Source organism: Corapipo altera, unplaced genomic scaffold (genome assembly GCF_003945725.1).
Source record: "Corapipo altera isolate COAL_440 unplaced genomic scaffold, ASM394572v1 62, whole genome shotgun sequence".
NCBI classification, from domain to species: Eukaryota; Metazoa; Chordata; class Aves; order Passeriformes; family Pipridae; genus Corapipo; species Corapipo altera.
The window spans coordinates 240,305-264,163 of NW_020884894.1; the positions used below are offsets into that span (position 1 = coordinate 240,305).

Sequence of the window (23,859 nt, forward strand, 5' to 3'; positions counted from 1 at the left end):
GTTCATTATCATTTACTTTCCGTTTCTACCAGTTGAAACCCATATAATGTCCATGTTCATCTTTGAACTTGAGTCGGCCCAAAATGTGAAACCACAGAATGATAGGAGCCTCTAATCCTGCTGCATCTAATGATGCTGAAGTTGAGCTTCCTACCAAACATTTACCAGACAGTTTTGTTGCTGTAGGATTTTAATGTAGCCAGTTGAATGAAGGAATTGTGCAATCTGCTTAGAGGAACCAGGGACCCTGAAACTGCTAGGAGTATGCAGTTTATCCCATTGGTATATTTAATTGCTTTAATTACAGACTGAGTTTTCAGTATTTCATGATTTATAATATGGAATGTGTTAATCTGTGGAACTGCAAGGTAAAATACTACAGAGGGTCAATTCTTTTGAACTATTGGTACAGTAGTTTCACAACTGCAATGGAGAGCAGTTGATATTCATTCGTGCAGTATTTCTAGAAGGTGTATATCCATTTTCTTTAAAAGAGTTATTTCTAACTGACAACAATATCAAGACGTGTTTCCCAAAGGAAGAGAATTCCAGACTAGAAACATTAACCTAAAATTATCCTCCTGATTGTTGTCATGACCTGAGTTTTGGGATACTCCAGGGGCAGCAGGATAGAGAACAGTTTGGGTATAATGGGAAAATGTGCTGACAGATATAGAAGATGATCCAGGTAAAAAATGAATTTTGGAAGAATATAAAAATAATGAGGGTGAAGTCGTGGTCCCCTTAAAGTTAATGAGGAAAGCTAATTCAAAATGGTCAGGAGAGTAGCAGAGAGACTGAAGAAATAGAATGAAGTGGAAGCAAGGAGATTTTTCAAGAGAATGTTTTTAGTGTTTTTAATGAGATTGTTCAGTAGAAAATACGATTGCTGGATTTGTCTTCAGCTCTTTTGGTAATGAAGGAAAGAGATGAGGATGAAATGGTCTGTGAAAGGCATCTTTGCCAAGGTGTTTAATTCGTTTGTTTTTCTCCCTATATTGTGGTTGGAGTGACACAAGTTATTGAAATGGAAAAGAACTTCAGAAAAAAAATTGAAACAGAGATGGATGAACAGATGAGTTCACTTGGACAGTTGGAAGGTTTACAGACTTTAAGGACTCTGATTTTGTTAAGAAAGGAAAAAATATGGACTGATATGAAATTACTTGTAAAAATGCTTTTGAAGGTTGTAATTTTTTGAAGTTACTTCAATAGAGTTCACAGATATAGGACAGAGCAAGAAGAGCACTGCAAAAAGATTGTTAAAAATTGTTGAGCAATATACATTATTAACTCTCTGAAACAAGATTGCTGATATTTTTTTGTTCTCCACAATATTTTCCTTACTCAGAAATGAGATATGAAAGGTTGAAGATCAGTTTGGTGATTGGTTTTTCATGTGTTTTTTGTTTGTTTCTTGTATATTCAGACTGCAAGTGAACCTGAACAATCTACAGGATTCACATTCAACTTCTTCACATTCATTTAACTACTTTGTAGGGATATTATATAGAAAAAATGAAGCTAAATGTCTTTTGTCTGCAATCATTAAACATTATCTATACTCACATATGTATTTTCATATAATCATTTTGTTAAACAGAAGATTGGCTTGTGGACTGTTTTGTTTCAAATCATACTTTGCATGTGATTTACATTAAAATTCTTAATGAATAAGGCCTTATTAAAGCATTGTGGAATGTAGGCACTATAACATTAACTAATATTCTAGAAATAGAGATTCTATCAGCATCCTCAATTTAATATAAAATTGGTTAAATATACCTTAATATAATCCATTGAAGTAAATGAAAATGTAAAAGAAATCAGAAGGCCCTTGTTAAAATACTGCTAGTAGGGAATTGAGTGTATTAGGATTATGAAACTATGATATATCTACAATTAAGGGTTAACAGAGCTGTGGCAATCTCTGTGATTAGCATAACTGTGGTCAACATTCATTTTTGCTTGCTACTGCAGTGTTTTTTGGTCAGCATGTCTAACCACTGTAACCACAGCAAAATCTTTTAATTGCTGAACAGATGTATTTCTTGGTTGTTTTCATCATGACTGAACTGAGGGTTTAATATTCATGAGAGCACCAAGAGTGCCACCTTCTCTTGGCCATGTGGAAAGAAAGTTGCTTTCAGTTACTTGGATCAAGAGTGTCTCCTGCTGACCACATTCAGAATATATATTAAATACTGCCATGAGAGACCACCATTGGAATATACAGTGTTGTAACATTCTACTAGGTGTGATTTATTTTATTTTTTTTTAATATTCCTTCCTTCCTTTTTATAGAGCCTAAACAATTTGAAGACCTTCCATGATGTTTTATTAGCAAAGGTGATGAACTGAATGTACGTCTTAAAGAGGAGCAGTTAAAATGCCTCCATCTTCAGAACGAGTTGCAATCAGTAACTATTTCAAAGAGAAGGAACGAACAGGTGAGGTTATGATCAAGAGCACAGAATCATTCAGTGTTGTAACAATGAATTGGAAAGAGAAATGGATCATTTCATTACAACCACCTTTTAATGGCCAGCATTTTTGGTTGCTTATTTGAACAGTGCAACTTTACCACAGCTTACCCGTTGCTAGCAGTGGATAGACCAGTGTCTGCAGTTGCCAGATAATTTATTTTTTTCCTTTTTTTTTTTAATGGAGGAAAAGAGGCATAAACCCATTCTTTGCTAATGTTATTTTTAGGAAATTTATTTGACGTTGATGGGAATTTTGCCAAAGCCAAGCCTGCAGAACTGGATCTGAAAAGTTTTCAAAGAACAAGTATTAATTTGTCAGTTGACTCTTATTATTTAGTCAGTATCCAAGAAAACAATTCGTTTGGATAAAAGGTTTGGAGGAATTGTTTTCATATGACCTTGTAATGCAAATCTAGCAATGCTTAAACTCCCTCCAAAGGAAATGGTGCCAGATGTGGTTGACCATTATAGTTACACAGATGGCTCCCAACTCCAACGAAATACAGCAAATATGAAAGAAATTCCACATGAATTCAAGTAAAAGTAATCTCAAAATTCAAAGGAAGAAAGCAATACAAGAGGACTCAATTCAAACTGACATAAACATTAGCATTATATAGACTCAGATAAAACTTGTCATCTAAAATGTTCTTCATTTAAACATCTGCATTCTGAACTACTGCCATGCTAACTCTTAATGATTTTTCTGCCATGGTCTTCTGAAAAACTGAAATATATAGCTACATCTTCATGTGAAGTAATTGTACCTAAAGCTGATGAATGCACATATAAGTAGATAATGTGGTCATTGAGACTTGAAAACATTTTCAGAAGTGTGAAAACTGATGATATTTCTTTTTTTGATGAGATTTATGCTTCCCTTATGAGAGCCAATCAAACTTTAGGCAATTGGAGAACACACTGCCTCTCTTCTGTTCCTGTACAGTACTGTGGAATGATAGTGGGTTCAGTGCATCCTATTCCCTGCATATTATCTTCAAAATATAAGGAGAGTGAAGCACATATTACTGCAGGATTGAGAAGCATTGCTTAAGTGCATGTGTGCTGTATAAACACTTAGTCACACTGTAAGATGCTCTATGCCTATACCTGTGTAAATAGGTTAGATGTAGTATGAGAAAAAGACAATACAAAGAAACAGAACTGGTTTTATGAACAACACAAATCAGGAATATAAACCCTTGCCATATCCTTTAGAGTTTACAATTCATGCTGTAGTATTTTTTCTCTTTAATCTTTCATTCTTCAAATATATTAGATATAGATGCACTTACAGGTACTCAGAACTCTTCCAGTCAGACTGTAGAGTCTGTAAACCTGTGTGGGCTCTCCGTTCTGCCACATTTTTTTCTCCTCTCTCTTTTTGTGGTTGAGGCTTGTTACATAGGAGAGATGGGTTGATAAATAGATAGATGTCAGAACATTTTTAATACATTTATACATGTAAAATATAATGTTTACTAACTGATGAACTTCACCAAAGTGAAGAGTTGAGGAACTGACTCCTGTTTTTTAAAGAAACATACAATTTCTTATTTTTCACAGAACACAAAAGTGAATAAACTGTTCTGTGCTTGATTAAGATGGACATTTTTCCAATAAATAAAAATGCAAGTATAGAGCAATAATAATTTGAAGACTATAGCACTCACTGTTTAATTTATATGAAAGCTCATTGCATTGCTTTGTCTTTTTGCCTACTGGGAATTATACTGTAAATTATATAATGTATTTAATTTTGTTTCAATCTGAGTTACACATTTTGTTGTGGTTTCAGCAGTTCTCATTCTTTGTCCATGCAATCCTTATTGCACATAGATTGGTAGTTTACAAGTAAATAATGTGTTACAGGCAAAATAGTTATTCTAATTTCTTTGCCTATCTCTGTTTTTTATTTCTTAAAGTAGGAGAAAGATTACTTTAAATGTGCTTCTTAATCAGTATCAGAATTGTTGTTTTACAGTATGAGAAAACTGTTGTCACTTTGTGGTCACCATTTCTTTGAATGGGCAACTGACTTTAGGCTCTGCATGTTTCACAGATTTAAAAGAAATCAGGTGGATGATCCCAATTCTCTACATTAAGAGGTTTTGTATGTGGAAAGAATGGTTTTGTTAGTTGTCAGTCACTGAGGTTTGGAGTTGTGGATTACTCTGGGATATGCATCTGAATTCCTTTTCTAGTCCCACAAATGTTGCATGCTGCCAACTTTTTGACTTTGGAGCTCTAAATTAAGGCCAGTTCCTTCACTCATCCCACAAACTCTTTCATGTTTTTCAACCGCAGCCTGAGAAAGGCGCCTTGGTTTCAACAGCAGCAGACCAGCATGTGTTTACTTAATTCCTAAGACATGATGACAGTGGTCTCTGTGCCACTAAAAGCTTTTTTCTTTATTATTTTCTGTTGAAGCTGATTTCTGAAAGTTTTTCACATGCCATATGTTTTATTGGAGTGTCTTCTGTATGACCCATGAACAGCAGTGGAAATCAAAGGAACGGCAGCTGAAACTGCAAATTGCTAAACTAGAGATGGCTATCAAATCTGATTTAGCAGACAATGAAATCCTTGACAAGATCAAAGTAGAAACAGGTATATTTCTGAAAAAAAACCCTATTTTCTCAAGATGTGAGGTCAAGATGAGGAGTTCAGGAATATTGCCCAGAAAATTGGGAAGTAGTTTCTCTTGCTGGTGATTTCAATGCTGCCTTTTAAGTGTACATTTGTACAATACACTAAAGTTATGAGTAACTGTTAAGTACAAAAATTGACCCCGTACAGATTATATGCTGAATGAGGCTCATATCATTTCAGCTGTGTTTATTCTTCATCTGTTGGGTTAATGTTTACTCTTTATTCAGTATTTCTTCTCTACATTGGAAGTTCTTATGGAAAAGAGGCCCATCTGACAGTGTCTCTCAAATCATAAACCCCTGTTCTATGTACTGCACAAAGTTATCCGGAGCCCATTCTTGCCCTTGGCCATGTTTAATTAATTTTAATTAACTATTAATTCAGAAATTTTTAATATTTTCAGAATACACCAATTTTTATTTACAGCTATGTGCGTTTACAATAACATATTTTTCTTCTAATCTACTGAACAGATTATTTCATGTGTGTTTTTCTCATGCTGTAGGACGACTTCTCAGTGAATAATTGACCTTGCAATCTTTTCTTTTTTTATCTCAACACTGTGATATACTGTGCCAGTATAAAGTTTACAAAAGAAGAGCACAGACAGGAAGTAAACTAAATATTTTTAGAGTTGATTCTTCTAGTGTGTGTTTTTAAAAAGTGTATTTCTGTGAACAATCTAGTGGAATGAAGTGGGCAAACTTGTTGTGAGTAATCTTTATGATGATTATGGCTTGAGTTCATCATGTGCTTACCGTTAAGATTCTGAGTAGCTCTACTGACTTCTAATATCAGATTGAATATTTAAACATTTTATTTGACTACAGCAAGTGTTTGCAAAACTGGCCTTAAGTGATACTAAATAAATGAATATAGATAAATAAAAATGCCTTAAGATACATTAATATGAAGCTATGACATATTGAGAGTTGTTACTGACAGCTTTACTATGCAATGCTGAATTTAAAGTGGTATTAAGAGTATGAAAATTTCACAGGCCATACTATTATTTGGGATAATAAGCAAAATAGGTCTCAGTGGTCTTCAAAGTGTGTACTTTTTATGTACAGGGAAAAACAATGACGATTAGGGGAAGCAAGCTAAGCAGCAGCCAGGATGTAGCACCAACCCCAGTCCAAGTGTGCTCTGATCACTGCTGGTACTATTATAATGGGGAAAAAATAGAGACTTTGAGTGGGTCCTCATGAAAAATAGTGACACTGCGTGGGAAAACTGAATGGCAGGACCCTCCTGTCACTTCAGTTCCTTAAAGGCTGTTGCAGAAATATTCATGGAATCACAGAACGGTTTGGGTTGGAAGGGACAGCAGTGGGATCATCTGGTCCAACCTCCCTGCTCAAGCAGGGTCATCCTAGAGCACATGGCACAGGATTGTGTCCAGACAGTTCTGGAATATTTTCAGAGAGGGAGACTCCACAGCTTCTCTGGGCAGCCTGTTCAGTGCATGGTCACACCCAGAGTACAGAATCATAGAATATCCAGAGCTGGAAGGGACTCAACTCCTGACCCTATGCAGGGCACCCCAAGAGTCACACCGTGAGTCTGAGAGCGTTATCCAATTGCTTCTTGAGCTTTTATTGTTTGGATGAAGTTTATTTTGCCCTCCCTCTGTAAATTATCATTATATAGCAGGAGGATATAATGAAGTGGGATAACTTTGGAATATAGCTAGACATGTATTGTGAACAAGTGGTTTGGCTACTTAAAGAAACACTGCCAAAGGTTTTGGCAAAAGCAGGGTTTAATATGAATTTGTGAAAATACATCTTTACAGAGTTTGATGGCAAGGCTCACTCTATTACTACACAAGTTAAAACAGAGAAAGGAAGATCAAATTAGAAGCAATTTGGAATGACTTACACTGAAGCCAGGAATGCAAAGGGGGATAAGGGTGCCAAGATATGGATGCAAAGATAAGGGTGCAAAAAAGTTTAGCACGACTTAAACACTGAGTATTTTAACATTTACAAAGCGATTCCATAGGGCTCACTACAATTATAAACAGTGACTTAAGCATAGATTTAACATAGTAACATTCATACCTCAATCAATTCATGTGAACACAGGTAAAGTGATGTATGCACCTATTTCTCTGTGTGTACAGATACCTATCAACCTAAAAGGTATCTACCACGGGTTCAGTGAATTAATCACTTAAATCCTTTTGTGTTTCCTGACAACCAAGAGTTGCACCTTGGTGAATGTCAAGATGGGGGGGGTGAGTATCAACCCAGGCCTCGTTGTCAGTGCTGGTCTCTTCAGATTTGAGCCTCTGTGAGCCTTGAGAGGTGTCCCAGGCAGGGGGGATGACCAAACACGGCTCCTGCAGTCCAGGAGAGCTCAACAGGCCTCACTTTTATGGGATTTAAGATGACTGAATTCAGTCATCAGTAAGTTTCCATCCTGGACATAACCCTGTAATGTGTATCCATTGATGAGCTATGATTATGTAAATGAAATCAAAGATAAAGAAGATAATAAGATTACTTTAGAGTAAGTTATGCATAAAGTTATTTTACCTTAGGTAGCATGTTTGTTCTGTTGTAGCAAGGCTGATTCTTTTTTATATGATATTAGTTTGCTTTTGAAACAGAAAATACTGTATAATTTAAGTTATAAAATTGCTAACTGCATAATGTGCTGGTGGGGTGGCTTTGTTTGGATTTTGTTTTGTTTTTTAACTGAGTCTTGTAGAACTGAAAGAGCTGAAATATAAATGAATCTGGAAATCTAAGAGGCTGTATATATGTTGACAGGTACCAAATGATTATAATAGTTATGTTTTCACAAATAGACATCATTAGAGAATTTCTTTTTACTGTATCAATTATTTGTTACTGCAGTTGACAACCTCTCATTGTTTCTTGTGCTGCATAAGCAATACCAATGTTTCAAGGCTGTGTATAATGAATGTGGGCCATTACTCTTCAAGTTCTGAACTTTAGTAACTTTTACTATTGAAGGGATGTTATAAAGACTGTAAGTTTATCTTTTTATGTAGCATGTGGTACAGGAGGTTAAACGAGAAAGGCTAGCAGATAAGGTGAAGGAGATGGCTGAAGAAATTCAACAGGAGAAAGAAGAGCTCTCACATCTGTCAGAGGAGCAGTTAGCTGACCAAACATCAATTACTTCTGGAGACGAGACAAAAATAACTGAAGAATTGGAACCAGAAGGTAGAATTCATTTTTATGAATAAGTAACTGTATTTTCTTAATAAATCTATGTCTCTTTCCATTTTCTTAAGCATTTCTTACTAGCAGTGGGAGCTACCTCATTATGAGAGGCTTCATGACAGAAATTATATTCTGGTGTACTTTATAGCTGAAGCTGGGTGGTGGATATGGTAGTGTTATTTTCTTCCCAAATGGAAACTGTATTGTAATTGAATGCAAAAATCTGGTATCTGACCTAGATTCATAAAATATTAAAGGAAACCTGGCTTCTATTTTAAATGTCTTTATATTCTCCCTTAGAACTATGCTGTTCTAAAGACTATTTTAATGAATGTGCTCCTTTTGTCTGCAGATAACAGCCAATGCTGATATCAGAAATCCTTTCAGACAGTGAGAGGGGTAGTATGTCTTATCATATTTGTGACATAAAGTTGTTAGAGGCAGATTTATTTAAAGATTATAAGAGCTGGGTCATCCTGTTCCACCTCTGAGCTTAAACTGTTTATCATTGAAATAAACCGAGTCCACAAAACCAAGTAAATGCAGAAGCAGAATGCTAAAATTTTATGTTCATTTGTTTGCAGCTTCTGCATAAGAATTCATTAGAAAAATTGGGAAAACATGATGCTGAATCCCTGTTGTGCTTAGTAATTTGCTTCAGAGAAAAAACCTTGAATGCTCTGGAAAATAATCCACCTACATACAGAACTACTTTTTTATTAAAAAAAAGGATACATTCTTCTCTACATGTGCATGGTGTTAAACATAATCAGAGGAAATCCAGAAATTCAGGCCATGTTCTTATGTAAAACTAACAGTTGTTCGTACCTCATCTCATCACGGGACTTACATCTTTCCAATCCTTAACTTTCATCTGGGAAACACTTTTTTTTTTTTTTTTTTAAACAGAAAAAATACAGTTTAGATGACTCAAAAGGTCATTGATTTGCAGTGTTAATCTTCTGCAGGAAGATAAGATTTACCTGGCACTTATTCTTCATTTATTAGGAAAGCAAATATATTGTTATCAGATTCCTCAGCAGGTCTCAGATGGACTACAATATGGGGGGGTTGATTACATTGATTCTTTTAATGTTTCTTTTTCAGATCAAGATGGTAGACAAGATGAGGATGCTGTTGAATCAATAAAAACTGACAGCAATGATGGTATTATTTCAAGTCCAGATCCACGAATATTAAACAGCTGAGTCAGTGATCATGGCAATTATTTGGCAAGACAGAAAAAGATTTTAAGCTTAAATGTCCTCTAATAGTAGGTTTGCTATATCTAACATCAGTTTTCAATAAAGTTGTACATGTACAGTATCCAGTCACTTCAGCTGTACTTCTTTTTCTATCATTATTTGTGAACAAGTACACCAATGATGTCCCCTTACTCTTAAAACCAGTAATTAATTAGCATGAAGTCACATATACAAAATAACACAGCATAATACAAATTTGGAAAATTTACTTTGAACAGTATTTCCAAAAAAAAAAGAAAGTATTTCGTACTTTTAGATCTAACATTGACTGAACTATCTTAAAAAATACGAAACTAGTACTTAAAATTGATGTTAGTACCTCTAACAGTTAATACTTTTCTCATCTGTCTTAGCCTTCTTTTAAAGGACTAGAGGTGTACTGTGAGATCCTATCAGTCTTCATGGTTTTTAATGCTCTGCAATGTGATATCCTAGAGGTAGTTTGATTTTTTTAAATTTTTTTTTCAAGGCGTGAGACATCTTACAAAGCAACTAACAACAAGTATGGGAAATATTGCTCCTTCTTTTTTAAGCTGTACAAGGGATTCAGTAATGCTATCGCCTGTATATTCTTCAGAAAGATTCAAAAGGTACTTTTGAAGAAAGAATTGCGTTGTATAAAAAATGTTCACCTGTAATTTTGAGAACTAATCATTTACAATGACTGCTGCTCATCACTAGTAAGTCAAACACTTGTTCTATACTTTTGTAGTCATCCTGTATTTTATTTTATCACAATTATTTAAGAACACTTCTGAGAGATTTTTGTGTGTAGATTCATTTCAGGTTCATCAGTTTCTACCTCTCTCCATTGATCTTGTCCTCTGGTAACAAAGTGCATGTTCACAAAGGGTAGATAAAACAATAAAAGCTATAAACTATTAAGACAACATGTTTGATACCAATTGGATTTTAAAAATATGCCTTGGTTTATTTGAATTCTTGGGTTAAATCTAGAATACAGCATGTCAAAATTGTTATTGAATTTGTATTTTTTTAAGATTAAAAATCACTGCCTTTTATCTTTTGAGATAAATATCCTGCTGGTAATCAAACACTGTAAATAAGACTTGTGATTTTTAGAGATTGTTATGCTAATTATCCTATAAATCTGAGTTGTATGCCAAACTGTTTAAGCCATTTAAGATCATACTGGGGGTTTTTTGCATGTTGCAAATTAGACAGTTCATGGTTATTTCTTAGATATGTTGATCATAGAGGGTATCTAACAGATTTTCCAGTACTTAGCTGTACCACTTGCTTCTTTCTCTTTTCTTCTTGTCTATGATGTATGATTAATCATAGATTACTTCATTTTGTTTCATTTCATTTACAACATTTATGAGCTTCACTTTGTCGGTATGAAATGCTTGTCCCCTTCTTTCCTTTCCAAAGTGGCATAATTAGTGTTAGCATCTTTTTTAACAGGCTACATAAAGTTTAGTGGCTGGATTAAATCAAGTCATTAACATAATGTGCTATACAATTTGCCCCTATCTCTTTTCGTTTCCAGTACATCAAAGTGCCACAGAGTGCCAGTGTAATTGGGCCTTGCTAGCTTGTCAGGTTCAGTCAGGCTGATGGCTGCTGCTTTTACTAAAAAGCTTCCAGGCATGATAATTAATAGAGAAAAGAAGTCTGAAAATGTAAAAGTTTGGACAGTTCTCTATGAATATTTCATACATTTGAATAATCAGAAGTTAACATTATCAATTTGATGTATAATACATTGATTAAAAGCCTTGTTTCAGATCCTCAAAATAGACATCAAAACTGGGAATTTGCATTTTCTTTGGCATGGTCTTTATATTTAAAAAAAAAAAAATTAAAAAAAAAGTCTTTTCTCTTCCATCCCCTCCTCCCTTTCACCCCCATGTCTACACTGTATCCTTACAGGAGATTATACAGCATTCAGTTATCACAATAAAATTTACTGCTGTCAGCTTCCAAGTTGTCTTAAAATGTGCCATAAGGTAATTACTGGCAAAACCAATTTATTCAGTGCTGGTTCTGTTATTTTCTATAGGTCTCTCTTTTTTGGTGCAGCTACTGTGAGTACATTCTGTTGCTCTAATAGCAGTTTTTTGATAACTGTCATTTACCTCTAACTGTAAGTTAAGATCTCAAGTTCTAATTAGTTTTGACATGAAAATCCCTCTTAAACACCATTAAAGAACAATACCAATTGCTCATGGTTCTCCTGGTGAATGAAGCCTATTTGTGCAAATGTGAGAAGATGTAAAGTATAAAACCTATGTATAGCAAAGCAATAGATACTTTTTATTATGCTTTTTTTTGTATGACTGCTTGACTAGTGCATTTCCTCCTATGTGATATCTCTGTTCACTGGAAAAAAGAAAACTATTTGGACATTGTATTGCAGTTTTAATTTTTGGCTGACTTGATTTCTCTTTACACTAATTTTCTGCAGGACTTGAGTGCCTTTAGTGTGCTTCAGGGAGATTTTTGATTGTTCAATGTTTTCCTCAAGCTGGCTTGTTTTGTGAATATCCAATCAGAATTTAGAGAACTAAAATTTTAGGGTTTTAGTATTACCCTGTGTTACTGAGTTGGCTTGATTCTGCTGTGCCAGAAATACTAATCCTTTGTATCCTCCTAGTCCTATCTAGAACTAGTTGCTTTGTGCTTTTCTTCTGTAAGAAACTGGTGAAGTAAAAGTGCTGCACCAGCATATTTAATAAAACAAGAAATAAAATTCATGAAACAGAACCATCGTATCAGAATAAGATACAAGTAACTTATTAAAACTTTAGAGTCAGTACTTTCAAGGAGTGCTAGTGGGCCTAAGATTAAAAAGGAGCATTTGCTATTCCCCATCATTGAGGTGATTGTGTTGTGGTCACTGTAGTGCAGGAACTAAAGTAAAAGAGAGAAAGTTTAAAGAATCCAGGCAACACCTGAGTTGTCTTTTGCCACTGATAAAGTTCGAAATGACAGAAGTTTGAGTAGGCACTATGCAGAAATGATGGATTTATGACTTCCATCTACCCCTTGTCAAATATACTTTGAAGTTGTAATTGGAAGCATGTTCTGAAAGTCATTCTTCATGATTGAAGAAATGGAATAAAAGGGTGAAGTAATACCAAAAAACCCAAACAACCACTTTTAAAATGATTGAAAACTACAGAATCTTAAGTCATTAGGTGACCCATTATTTTTTAGGTAACAAATAATACTAATTAGTTAGAATATGAAATTAAGTAGAAAGTCAGATTTAAGGCTGAATGCATAAGCCCACAGGAAAAGCATCAGCAAGAGTCATTTTTAACCCCACTGGTAATTTTTTTGTGGTTATGAATAAGAATGATCCTCAGTTGCTTACTGGAGATACTGTTTGTCAGAGCCTATGGACATGGTAGTAGGTTATGGTGACTTTACAAATAGAAAGGAGTATTTTTCTGACTGGAAGTTTAAAAATCAAAGGTTAGCATTTGAAACTAAATTTTAATTTTGATTAGTTGTGTTGTCTATATCACCAAGCATAATTTTTTCACACTGAGTATTATGAGAATCAAATTGAATTAATTTTGTAATGTCTATATGGTCCCGACACAATACTGTAATGGTGAGGGGGGGATACATTATCAAATATTAAATATAAAACTGTAAATAAAAAGAACAGTTATATTAAAAATGTGCAATTTGATATGTTTCTTCCACTACAGCTGCACTCAAAAATTGAGGAATTTGGACCCTACACTGGATAAAATGGCAGCAACCAAAGTTGTATTCATTGTCACAAATAGATTTTTTTAGTTCAGTGTGTTCTTAATTCTAGACAGAGCTGAGGGGATTGCATCAAACCTAATTATGGTGCTGACCTTGGGCCATTGTGTTCTCCTCCTGGCACGTGGCAGTGTGACCAAAAAGGAAATGAAAATATGGAATATACAGCTTCTTGAAGGTGGCAGTCAAGACTGACTGTGGAATTAATAAAAGGGTTTCTTAATCTCAGACAGATGAGAAAAGTTGAGATGTAAATCTTGTGCGAAATGTCCAATGCATTTAGTGCTTACCCAAATCCTGAAGCTTGTTGGAGTTCAGTTATTCTTCCAAATCTCTGGGTAGCACTAATTACAGAGTTGGTATTAAAAGGTAGAGAAAGAATTCTGACACAGACTAAGTATCTTGCCCATATTTTGTTTCCCTCACCTGAAATGAAAGCACTGAACCAGTTTCTCAGATTCTTGGAATGCATTTAATAGTCTTTATTTTAATATGTGCCCATTCTCTCTCTTTGAGGAAATTTTGTATTATATCTTGTTTTAAATTCTAAATGTAAAGAATAATTTTATTCCCATTAAAATAGAATGATTTGTGGGCAGTAATTGACAAATTCTCCATTGTTCACTTGAATAGTACCTAATAAATGAGACCAAGGCTTAAGAAAAAAACTTAGGAAAATATTTTAATAACATATTTCACTCTGCATCACAGAAAAATAAATAGTTGTTTAAAAATTAATTCCTATCATATGTTGGATGCTATATGTATTTTCAGCCTGGCTACATAATATGAGTGGGTTTGTATTAGTGGTGAAATATGACATGCTAGCTATGCTGTTCTTCAGCAGTTCTATATTTTTTATTTGTAAATACCTTTTTTAATCAGCCTGTGTTCTCATTTATATATGCTGTATTCATGTTAACCATTAATAAAACTCAAAATAGTCTTGACTGTTGAGCTCCAAATTAATTTTTTTTCTTGCAATTTTCTAATAGTATGACTCAGTTATTTACTTCATGATAAGTTAGAAAGCAGAATACCTGGATTTACCCCATTAGCCTTGAAAAAGTGTAATATTCTTTGCCTACTGTATGCAATTACAAGTGTTAAATATGTCAAACAAATCTTAAAATATGTAAAAGGAATACTTTATAATACAGGATATTGTATTTGGACTTGATTCATAAGCTACTGTCTGTGTACAAACTAGTCTGACATAGCTGCTAAATACTTGGGGGCGAACAAAACCACTCAGCATATCCCTTTAAATACAGATGCTAATACATCTGTTCAGTGCAAGAAGAAAAGAGTTGTTTCTGAAGTAAAATTAGACAATAGAGCCAATTTCATTTTTTATGCATGTGAATGTAGAGTGCTTGAGGTTATTAGTTGAAACTGAGTAACCTTTCCAGGCTTTCATCTCTTTCTTTTCAAATTTGAATATGAAAAGCATATTCAAGTCAGAGACCATCACTTTAATGACATTTGGCAGTCATTTGATTTATTAGATTTTAGAAAAAAAAATTCCTTTAAATATTTCATCATTCTATGCTAATCCCAGTAATATTGCCAGCTGAAGCCATGTACCTGTATTAGTGGAGACAGAATGGTGTGGAATTTTTTCTGTCATCCTAGTAAAATTTCCATGAATCTACTGAATAATAAAACAACCTTATTGAAATATTCAGATTTGGGTTTTTAGTTAAAGTGTCTTAGGATACATAATAAAAGGAAATGTCTTTTGAAAAGAGGGGGTAAAATTACTTCATCAAATATTGAAAGGACTTGACAGCAATGGAAATTGTTCTATATGATGGATATTTTTACAATAGGATACACCTCCTTTTCAGTTTGATTAATTATGTAATTTGCTTGGAAAAATGTAAGCTATCTCCATAATAAATTAGAATATTGACTTGCAGTTCAAACACTGAATCTAGAAAGCTAATCTTCTGAATATGATTTAGTACTTCAAGTGATTTAAGTTTACAATCAAAAATTGTCAAAATATTTCCACATAGGGGAAATATTTTTAATAAAGTTATGAACTTGAAAAGAAATGAAAGAAGTAAAAAAAATATTTTTGACATTTCTGTACTCCAATGTATTCTGTTTGCTCTTTGAAGAATGTCATCTTTCAGTGCTCCAATTTGGAACCCACAGTGGCTTTTCTTTCTTCAAATTGCAGTTACCTAAGGAAATACTTGTGACTCTTTCTGTTGAGTCTGACATTCACACTTAAATACATAAAACTGATTACAATTTATCTGTACACAATACTACTGATCTTGCCAAACACAATGAAACAATTTTACGAGGAAGGGAAAAAATGTGAGTTTGGTTAAAGATAACAAGAAAAGGCTCTGGTGAAGAACAATTGGGGTATTACTTTTATTATCCTATTGCTAATTTTAACTTTTAAAGGTATGTTTGATTTAAGTAGGCAAGTTCAGTGTATGAATTTCAATTCCATGTAGATACAGTGTTACTTTACATGCCTAAATATTTTGTGACTTGGTGGATTTTTATTCAGCTGTTCATGGTATAGTCTGCAAGAGGCACTAACAATTCTCTTTCATTTGGAAAACTTTGGTACCTGATGTCAGTGAAACTATTTCAGACAGTTACAGGATCACTTTGCTGTGTAGCTAAAAATAATGGCAACTAAAATTAGTGGTTCAGATAGCATTTGTACATAAAGATAACTTTAACCTAATCTTCCCAAGAAGACTATGACTATTGCAAAAATATTTTAAGCACTGAATGTATATCAGTAGCTGTTGCAACAATATTCTTAACTGCAAATCCTGGGGCTTTACATTCTCGTTGTGTGTGTGTCAAAATCAATCAGTGTTAATTGTGCAAAGCAGCCCATGACTTACAGGGATGTAGGTTTGTTTTGTTAACACTTCAAGGAATACAAAATAATTTGTGTTATGTTAGTGTTCAGTTTTTAAATAGGAAGTTGAAAAGATCTGGATTAAAATTACATCACTTGGTTATACTGAGTTAGGAATTACTTCAGATGAAACAATCCAGCAGCTGTGTGTTGAATGCAGATGAAATTATTTCCTTGCAGAGGACACCCCACTGTCACTTCCCAAGGCAACAGGTGGTCAGAGGAGTCGCTGTAAGTGTAGCACTGGTGAGTGGGATGTGCTCCTGAGCAGGCGTGTTTCTTCTCTTAAGTTCTGTCTCATGAAAATGCCTGCGATAAAGCCTATTTCCTATACATTATATTTGTATTTATCTGTGTACTGTTCGTCTTTTTTTCCAAATATTTTGGGAAATATTAGTGGTGGTTTTTAAGAAATGAGGTAAGGATGCAATTGTTAACTATAAAATGGAATACTGAAGCAGGCTTGTGGAAGAAATGGTAACATTACAATAAATTTAAATATGCTGGGAGCACATACATTTTAAAATTAGGATATACATAAATATATGTATTCATTGTAAAAGAGCATCATGAACTAATTTTTCTGTTGGTGCATGATGATACAGCAAAAGAAAAACATCTTATCAACCATATACAATTAAAATACAGTTGGAAAGAGAAAATTTGTAATTGGACTTGATCACCACTTGCGAATACTCAGTGTTCCTCTAATCAGAACTTTTTAAAATGGGAAATTATTCATCCATATTTAATAGTAATACATTGCTATTTACTTCATTATACTTAATCCTGCATGTTGCACATGCTAGTCTCTAATAAATGAACATTTGAGGGTAGTTTATGTCAATATACAATTATATACTATAACATACGTAGAATTATTCTAGTAATTGATAATTCTCTTGTTAAATATTTTCCCTGCTCTTTCATAGTATTTCAATTATTGATTAACTTTTTTTTCTGTTAAATTCTGTTTCTTTTAAGATTCAGTCTAAGTGCTTTAAGTTGTCTTGGACTTTTATCTGAGAGTATCCTGGAGCAGGTGAATCAGTTTGCTATTTGTGACAAACCATTCCACAGATCTTCAATTTAAACATTCTTTTAAAAATAATGCTGTAAAAGCAGCTTTGCAAAAGTGGTGTCATAGTCAGATCTTTAAAATTGGTACCATCTGCAAACTTGATTTTAGAATGTGACTTGCCAAAGAATTCACTTGTTTAGATCCTCTTAATACTTATAAACTATTGGGTTATCCTGTAGTTGAAGACTCAGATCCCTCCTAGACAATGATCATCAACTGTTGCTGTAGTGGGACTGCCCACTTGAGAGGGACAGTAGAGGACAGGGCACAATTGTTAATTTTTGTGAGTCTGAGGATGGTGATCTTTGTAAGGCTTTAGAGAAGAAAAACAAAACCACAAAAACTAATGTTCTGTAATGTCTTTCATTTGCTGAGGCTGCTCCCATTCCAACAAATGGGATTTGTGGTATCATTTACTAAATAACGCATTACATAAATAATAACTTTTTATGAGCTCAACAATATTCATCTTGCTAGCTTCTGTAAACACTTCTAAAAGTTCTAGGTAGGCAGACATAACTGAAATAATTGTATTAAAACCTCATTGAAATAATAACATAAGCCAATAAAAGCTTTTTAACAGTTTTGATTTCTCTTGCATCTTGAATTCTCATTGCTTTGATTATAATAAGCCTTCAGAAGATATAAAATTCTTACACAATATTCTGATTTCTAGGTATGGTACAAGCATAGTATTAGTTTTCTACGTATTTACTCTGCAAAGTTAAACTAGCAAAATACAGCAAAGTTATGATGAATAGAGAATAAAATTTCAGACTTTTAAGACAATTATGAAACTTCAATACATTTCAAGCTGTGATATTTGAAAATAATGTTGTACTATTGTATTGTAGAGACTGTGATTCATAAAGCTTTCCAATCTAGTAGTGCTATATTGTATTATTTCTGTTAGTCATAACCTGGCTTCATAACTTTGATTTTTCTATTTGCTGCTTAAGTATCAATTGTAGAACTGTTTAAACTTCCAAATATCCTAACAAATCAGTATCAAAGGTGTTTTTTGGTCTCAATTGCTTCAGGATTGTATTCTGCAGCATAATACTAATATGGTTGTTATTTGCAGAGGTTTGCTTAGGTGATTGGTCATCTAATTTCTACTCAAGATTAGCTTTACATACAGGGGAGAAAAAACTTAATGAGTCTGCTTTTTGATAAAGCCAGTTGAGAAGCCAGTAAGATAATAGTAATGAAATCTGCATGTGTGTTTACTATAGCTTTGCTGCATCTCTTATTCATGTCTAATTAGATTTGAGTATGCTGAATATTTGAGGTTAATTGAATATTTTCTTTAATAAAAATGAGATTTACGTGGGTAGAAAGAAATTTACTTTGAGCCTAGAAGGAACCTAATAGTCTTTTAGATTTCTGCATGGAGAAAATCAGGGTAAGTCCATAAGTAATCTAAAAAAATCACTAATTCTTATAATAAAAAAGCATTTTATATTATCTATAACAGGAACAGCTTGACTGTTTTAAAATCATCTTAACTGATACAGAAGGCTCTGGGAGATTCACTGCTTAAAAAATATTGGAAGGTTTTCCATACCTTTTGCTGTCATCGCCTGACATGTGAGATATCAGAAGATAAACAAAATCTTGTTGCAAAACAATGTAGTGGAGCTCCATTGATCTGGACATACATGATCCCACGAATTTCCATTTTCACTACTGGTTCAGGCATGTAACGTGACATAAATTGGGGGTTTTCTACTGTGACTTTTTTCACTACGAATGGTTAGAAGATCATTTTCTTTCTTCCAAGGTCTTGGAACAGCAACTTGACTGGGGAGGTTTATACACTGTAGGATTGCAATGCATACCTCTTGACATGAAGTGTTTTTTCTACTGCTGACCATACTGACTGAGGAGCTGTGTGTTTGTTAGCAGTGGAAAGAGTTATTAGAATATCCAAGAAAGCTTCCAGACACTACAGTCCCATAAACTCAAAGAAAAGTGGAACTTGCCAAATTGTGCTCACACCCTGACTCTGTCTTTATATTTGGTGAACAGAAAGGATTCTGATTTTTTGGTGGGATTTGTTTTGGTACATACAACATTGTGTTGATGTTGCGTGGAGTTACTGATCACAGTAAGCAATTAACTGATATTTAAATTTTTCAATTCAGTTTAAAATTGTGTGCCAGAATTTTTCCAGTCATGTCACCATATATTCTTTAAAGTAGTGGCAGTTTCACAGTCAGGAAAACATAAGGAAACATGTTAGTCCAAGCAAACAAAGCCCAGTTTCCCACACATATAAATTCATCTGTTGATGTTTGACTGTTAGTTTCAGTAAAAGAAACATTTTTCTTGTCAGGGCCAAGATTAATTAAATGATGAAGCTATGGTTAGTTCATAAATGCTGTTAATAAAAAACATTCTTATTTTATTAAATAACGAGACTTAAATGTGAAAATGCTGAGATGGCGAGAAAATTACTAGAAAGCAAGACTGATAGAAGGTTGAAGTAGTTCTAGAGAACAGGTAAGGGAAGTAGAAGAAAGATTTATGAAATGCTGCAAAGAATTTATTTGAAATTTAATTGGAAAGCTTTCTTTTCTCAAAAACTTTTCTCTCTTAAGTGAATGGGTGGCTCTTTGAACAACTTGAAGTGCAAGTGTAAGTAGACCAAAAGAACACAAAGTGGGGGAAGATGAAGGAGTGTATTTTTTATTAAAAATAAACTTCTGAAGATCCCTGTTCTGAAAGGTGGATTCCTCAGTATAACTCAAATGTTAAGGCTTTGCATCAGAAGACATTGTTATATTTCTGTGTGTATTCCTTTTCTCCATTAAAGCTCCACACTGTGAAGCTCTTCACTGTGATAAAATTCTGCTTCATCTGTTTTTTAGAATGTGAACTATGAAAAAATACACTATAACAGAACAGCTGTGTTAATGTTTTGAATTGCAAAGATTTCTTACAAGCTTCCAGGGTCATTGTAATCTTCACCTTTTACCAATTCTTTAGGAGTAACTTTAAAATTATAATCTTAGATGCAAACTGTCACAAGTTAATTTTGAATTATTTTTACAATTAATTGGATAGAAACAGGAGATGTTCCATGCTTTGGAGCAATGTTGTGTTTCTAAGTTCAGGCAGTACTGTGAGGTGATATGAAAGCATGTTATTCATCAGGATCTAAAAATGTATTTTCATTATAGTTAATCATTTTCCCCAGACTTGAATGGAGTTCTTGTGCTGAATGTTTTACTTACCAGTCTGAATTTTTCCATTGAGTGAAATGAATTTGAACTCTTTGGATTTGCAAATAATTTTCGTTTTAAATTGTTTTAGATACAGAATTAGTAAATTGAGGAAATTCCATTTGGGATGCTTATGGGAAAGGGAAGAATCTGTTGATGTGGCATTTCCTTTGAAGTTCTCTGGCTGTCCATGTGTCTCCCTGCTGCCTCCCCATCACTTCCTGTGGTGGCCCCAGGAGCACTTGGCCATGAGAGCAGCACATGTGGAAAGTCATCCACATGTCCAAAAGAATAGCAGATGACAATAACAGCTTCTTTTAACCTAGGAAAGTAAGAAATTGTGAGGTGGAAACTAAGGATTCAAAGGTAACCAAAGCAAACCAATGCTTTGCTTTCTGTTAGTAGAGAAATGGTGGCAAATTGCAGATTCCTTTGACTGAACGACTCAGCAACTGGACTGGCTGTTTTCTGATAGTAACCCGTGCCTAGGAGCAGTTCTGCTGGCCAAGAGCTGAGGAACAGCTTTGGAGAAAACTGGAAAAGCAATATCTCTGAAAGGTGTGCTTCCTAGGACTTCAATAGAGATACGTCCTTCAGTAAATCCCTCTGCAAGGAGTTTAGGCCTTCTTATCTCTGCTCATGCTGCTGCATTCCAATACTCAGCTCCTTGGTAGAATTGGTACTTTCTTTTTATACAAATAAGTTTATTTTGGACAGTGAAATACATTAAAGATTTCTGTCAGTGCACAGCAAAAGGAAACCTTATTGTGATGTGGAGAGTGAAAAAGATCTCTTGTGAGTACAATGAGAAGTAACTAGAAGAGAGTGAATATTAGAAATGCTGGAATGTAATGACAGACAAATTTCTAACTCCACCTCCTCCCCTCAAAAACAAATGAAAACAAATGAAAAGCTATGTTTGATTCTTAGAGGGTTATATTCATTTTAGTTTTGTCCTATCAAAACTTTTTCAGTTGCATTTCTTTCTTTAAAAAAAAATTAAAATTAATTCAATACTATTTCAATTTTTGTACTCTTTCACAATAGTTTATTGATACTTGCAGACTGATACCATTTACAGGAAATCTGCTACTTTCTTAATATAAGAGGCCCCAAAACTTCTTGAAGAATTTCTTAAAACCATGCTTTTAATATGTTTTCCAAACCAAGGCTAACTTTCACTGTAGGTCATATTAATAGTCCAAAAATTAAAAGCTGATCCTTGTGTTTGTATTTTAAATTAAAACAGTGAGAGGCTTTCAGAGCACTTGCACACACTCCCCAGGCCGTGGATTTTCTCCAGTCCATTGGTCTAGAGGTTTCTCTTATTGAAATACTGTGGCAGGAAAGGGGGATTAAATTACTGAGGCTGTCAAAAAGGACAAGCACTCTGCCATACATTATCATTATCACTAGCTTCCTCAGTGGAAGAAAATGCAGTAAATCACTTCAAATACAAAGCAATAAAGACCACTGGCTTTTAAAATCATGACTGCTATTGCCATTAACAGAAAGTGACAGCTGTGTGGCATGCTTAGATGCTGCTTGTATCTTTTTTGACAGTGTGCACATAGACCTGCCAGTGACACACCGTTAGATCACGTGACCTTTCAAATTTGATTCTAACATTGCTGCTTTTCCTTAGAAAAAAAGAAAGAAATGTTTATTTTTCCTTTGTTCTTTTCCTCATGTTCTTTCTTCTAAAAGGTGAAAAACAATTGATACTGATATTAATTCTGATTTGCGTTGCAGTGATATATGTGGCTAAGGCAGATAATTGTGCAGAAAAAGAGTATCTCAAGTCTGTTCTCCTAAAGCCAGATCTACACACTGACAGGTACATGTTAGTGCTGAAAAACTCTATTATAGGTCCTTGTAAATAATGATTGTGGTTTGCCTTGTTGTTTGTCTCTGCTGAGGAGGTATCCCTGAGAAGTTAATACCTACCTAAGTAGCTAAGTGGAAAAAAATTTGTTTCCACTAGGAATGATACCTGCATTCTGATCTTACTCCCTCCCTGAGTAGGTTCATGTGGCATGGAAGATTGCAGCCTCACTTAATGTTAGTTTAGTGCTGTGGTTTGGGAGTTTGTTTGTTTGCTTCTTTTGCTTTTAACAATTTTATTTTGCAAAAGAGAGGTTCTGTCATCAGTATTCTATCACTAATGAATTTGAAAAGTGCATTTCTACTCCATTTAGTGTAGTACATTCATTGCTTTCTGAATTCAGAGTACTAAAAGGAGTCTTAAGAGCTGCAGAAAGTGTTCCTTGGCCCTAGAATTTCCAAAAACATATATATATACACACAGATGTAGTTTTTATATGAATACATATGGTAGAGAGTATAAATTAGTCTTGTCCAATTTCATTACAATAAAAAATTTTTTCTTATTCTAATTTTTTGATTGGAATAGCATGTGTGCATTACTTTGACAGAATGAATGACATCGGTTGATCCTGTTTTCTCTTAAAGGTCAATCTTCATTAGAATGGAATAATTATTAAATTAAAGATCGATTTAATTCGCAGGAGAGTAGGATACCTGCTGATTGTATTTGAAGTGCTGGAGTTACTTGTAAATCTTTAAAATATGTGTTTACCCACAAATCCCTGATTCACTCTGCAGTAAGAGAGAGAGTGATCTTTCTTCATTTCATTTCCGTTCTATATCTGAGATTCATGTTTTGGCCAGAAAACAGGTTTTACTGGAATGGAGCAGGGAACACCATGAAATGATTACTTTTTGAGATGGAAATATCATACCAAAACATTCTTAGGTTTGGAGATTTAAAAAAAAAATAAAATTATTTAATAAGCAAGGGGAAGACTTACTTTACCATGTAGATTAGGAAAGTGGGTAACATTCTACTGAAACACGTTCTGCTGAGATTAGAGAGTATTGAGAATAAAATACTCTTTTTTTTCTTTTTCTTTTTTTTTTTTTTGTGGTTTATGAGGGATAATTCAGCAAATAGCTAGTCTGTGTGCTGCAATTTCTCCTATAAATACTTGGATATCTGTATTAAATATTTTACAAACCTGAGGTAAAAAGAAGGTAAAATAACAGCAGTAAGCTTTTTCACTGACCAGACACATTCACCTTCTACCTGTGCCATCGTGGTCCTGTCCTCTGTGTTACCAGCTAAGTTGTTTTCTGCAGTTTTTGGTGTGTCTGGCTTGGCCTGTGGTGAAATTTCAATTGTGTCATAACTAAACAGGAAGGCAGGAATTTCATCAGTAGTCCAGTTCCCCACTTTATCCTAGCAAGGACCACCAAGAAACAAAATTTATGAAAAGATTCTT

At 34.1% G+C, this 23,859-nt stretch overlaps 1 protein-coding gene across 1 annotated transcript in view; it reads left to right on the forward strand.

Moving 5' to 3' along the window:
- The window catches only part of RPGRIP1L (RPGRIP1 like), a 47,384-nt gene that overhangs the window by 15,844 nt on the left and 7,681 nt on the right, over positions 1–23,859 (forward strand). The window contains 5 exon segments of the mRNA XM_027646942.1: positions 2,340–2,450; positions 8,164–8,338; positions 9,446–9,570; positions 16,312–16,495; positions 22,310–22,394. Of these exon segments, the coding sequence (XP_027502743.1) occupies positions 2,340–2,450; positions 8,164–8,338; positions 9,446–9,570; positions 16,312–16,495; positions 22,310–22,394 (680 nt within the window).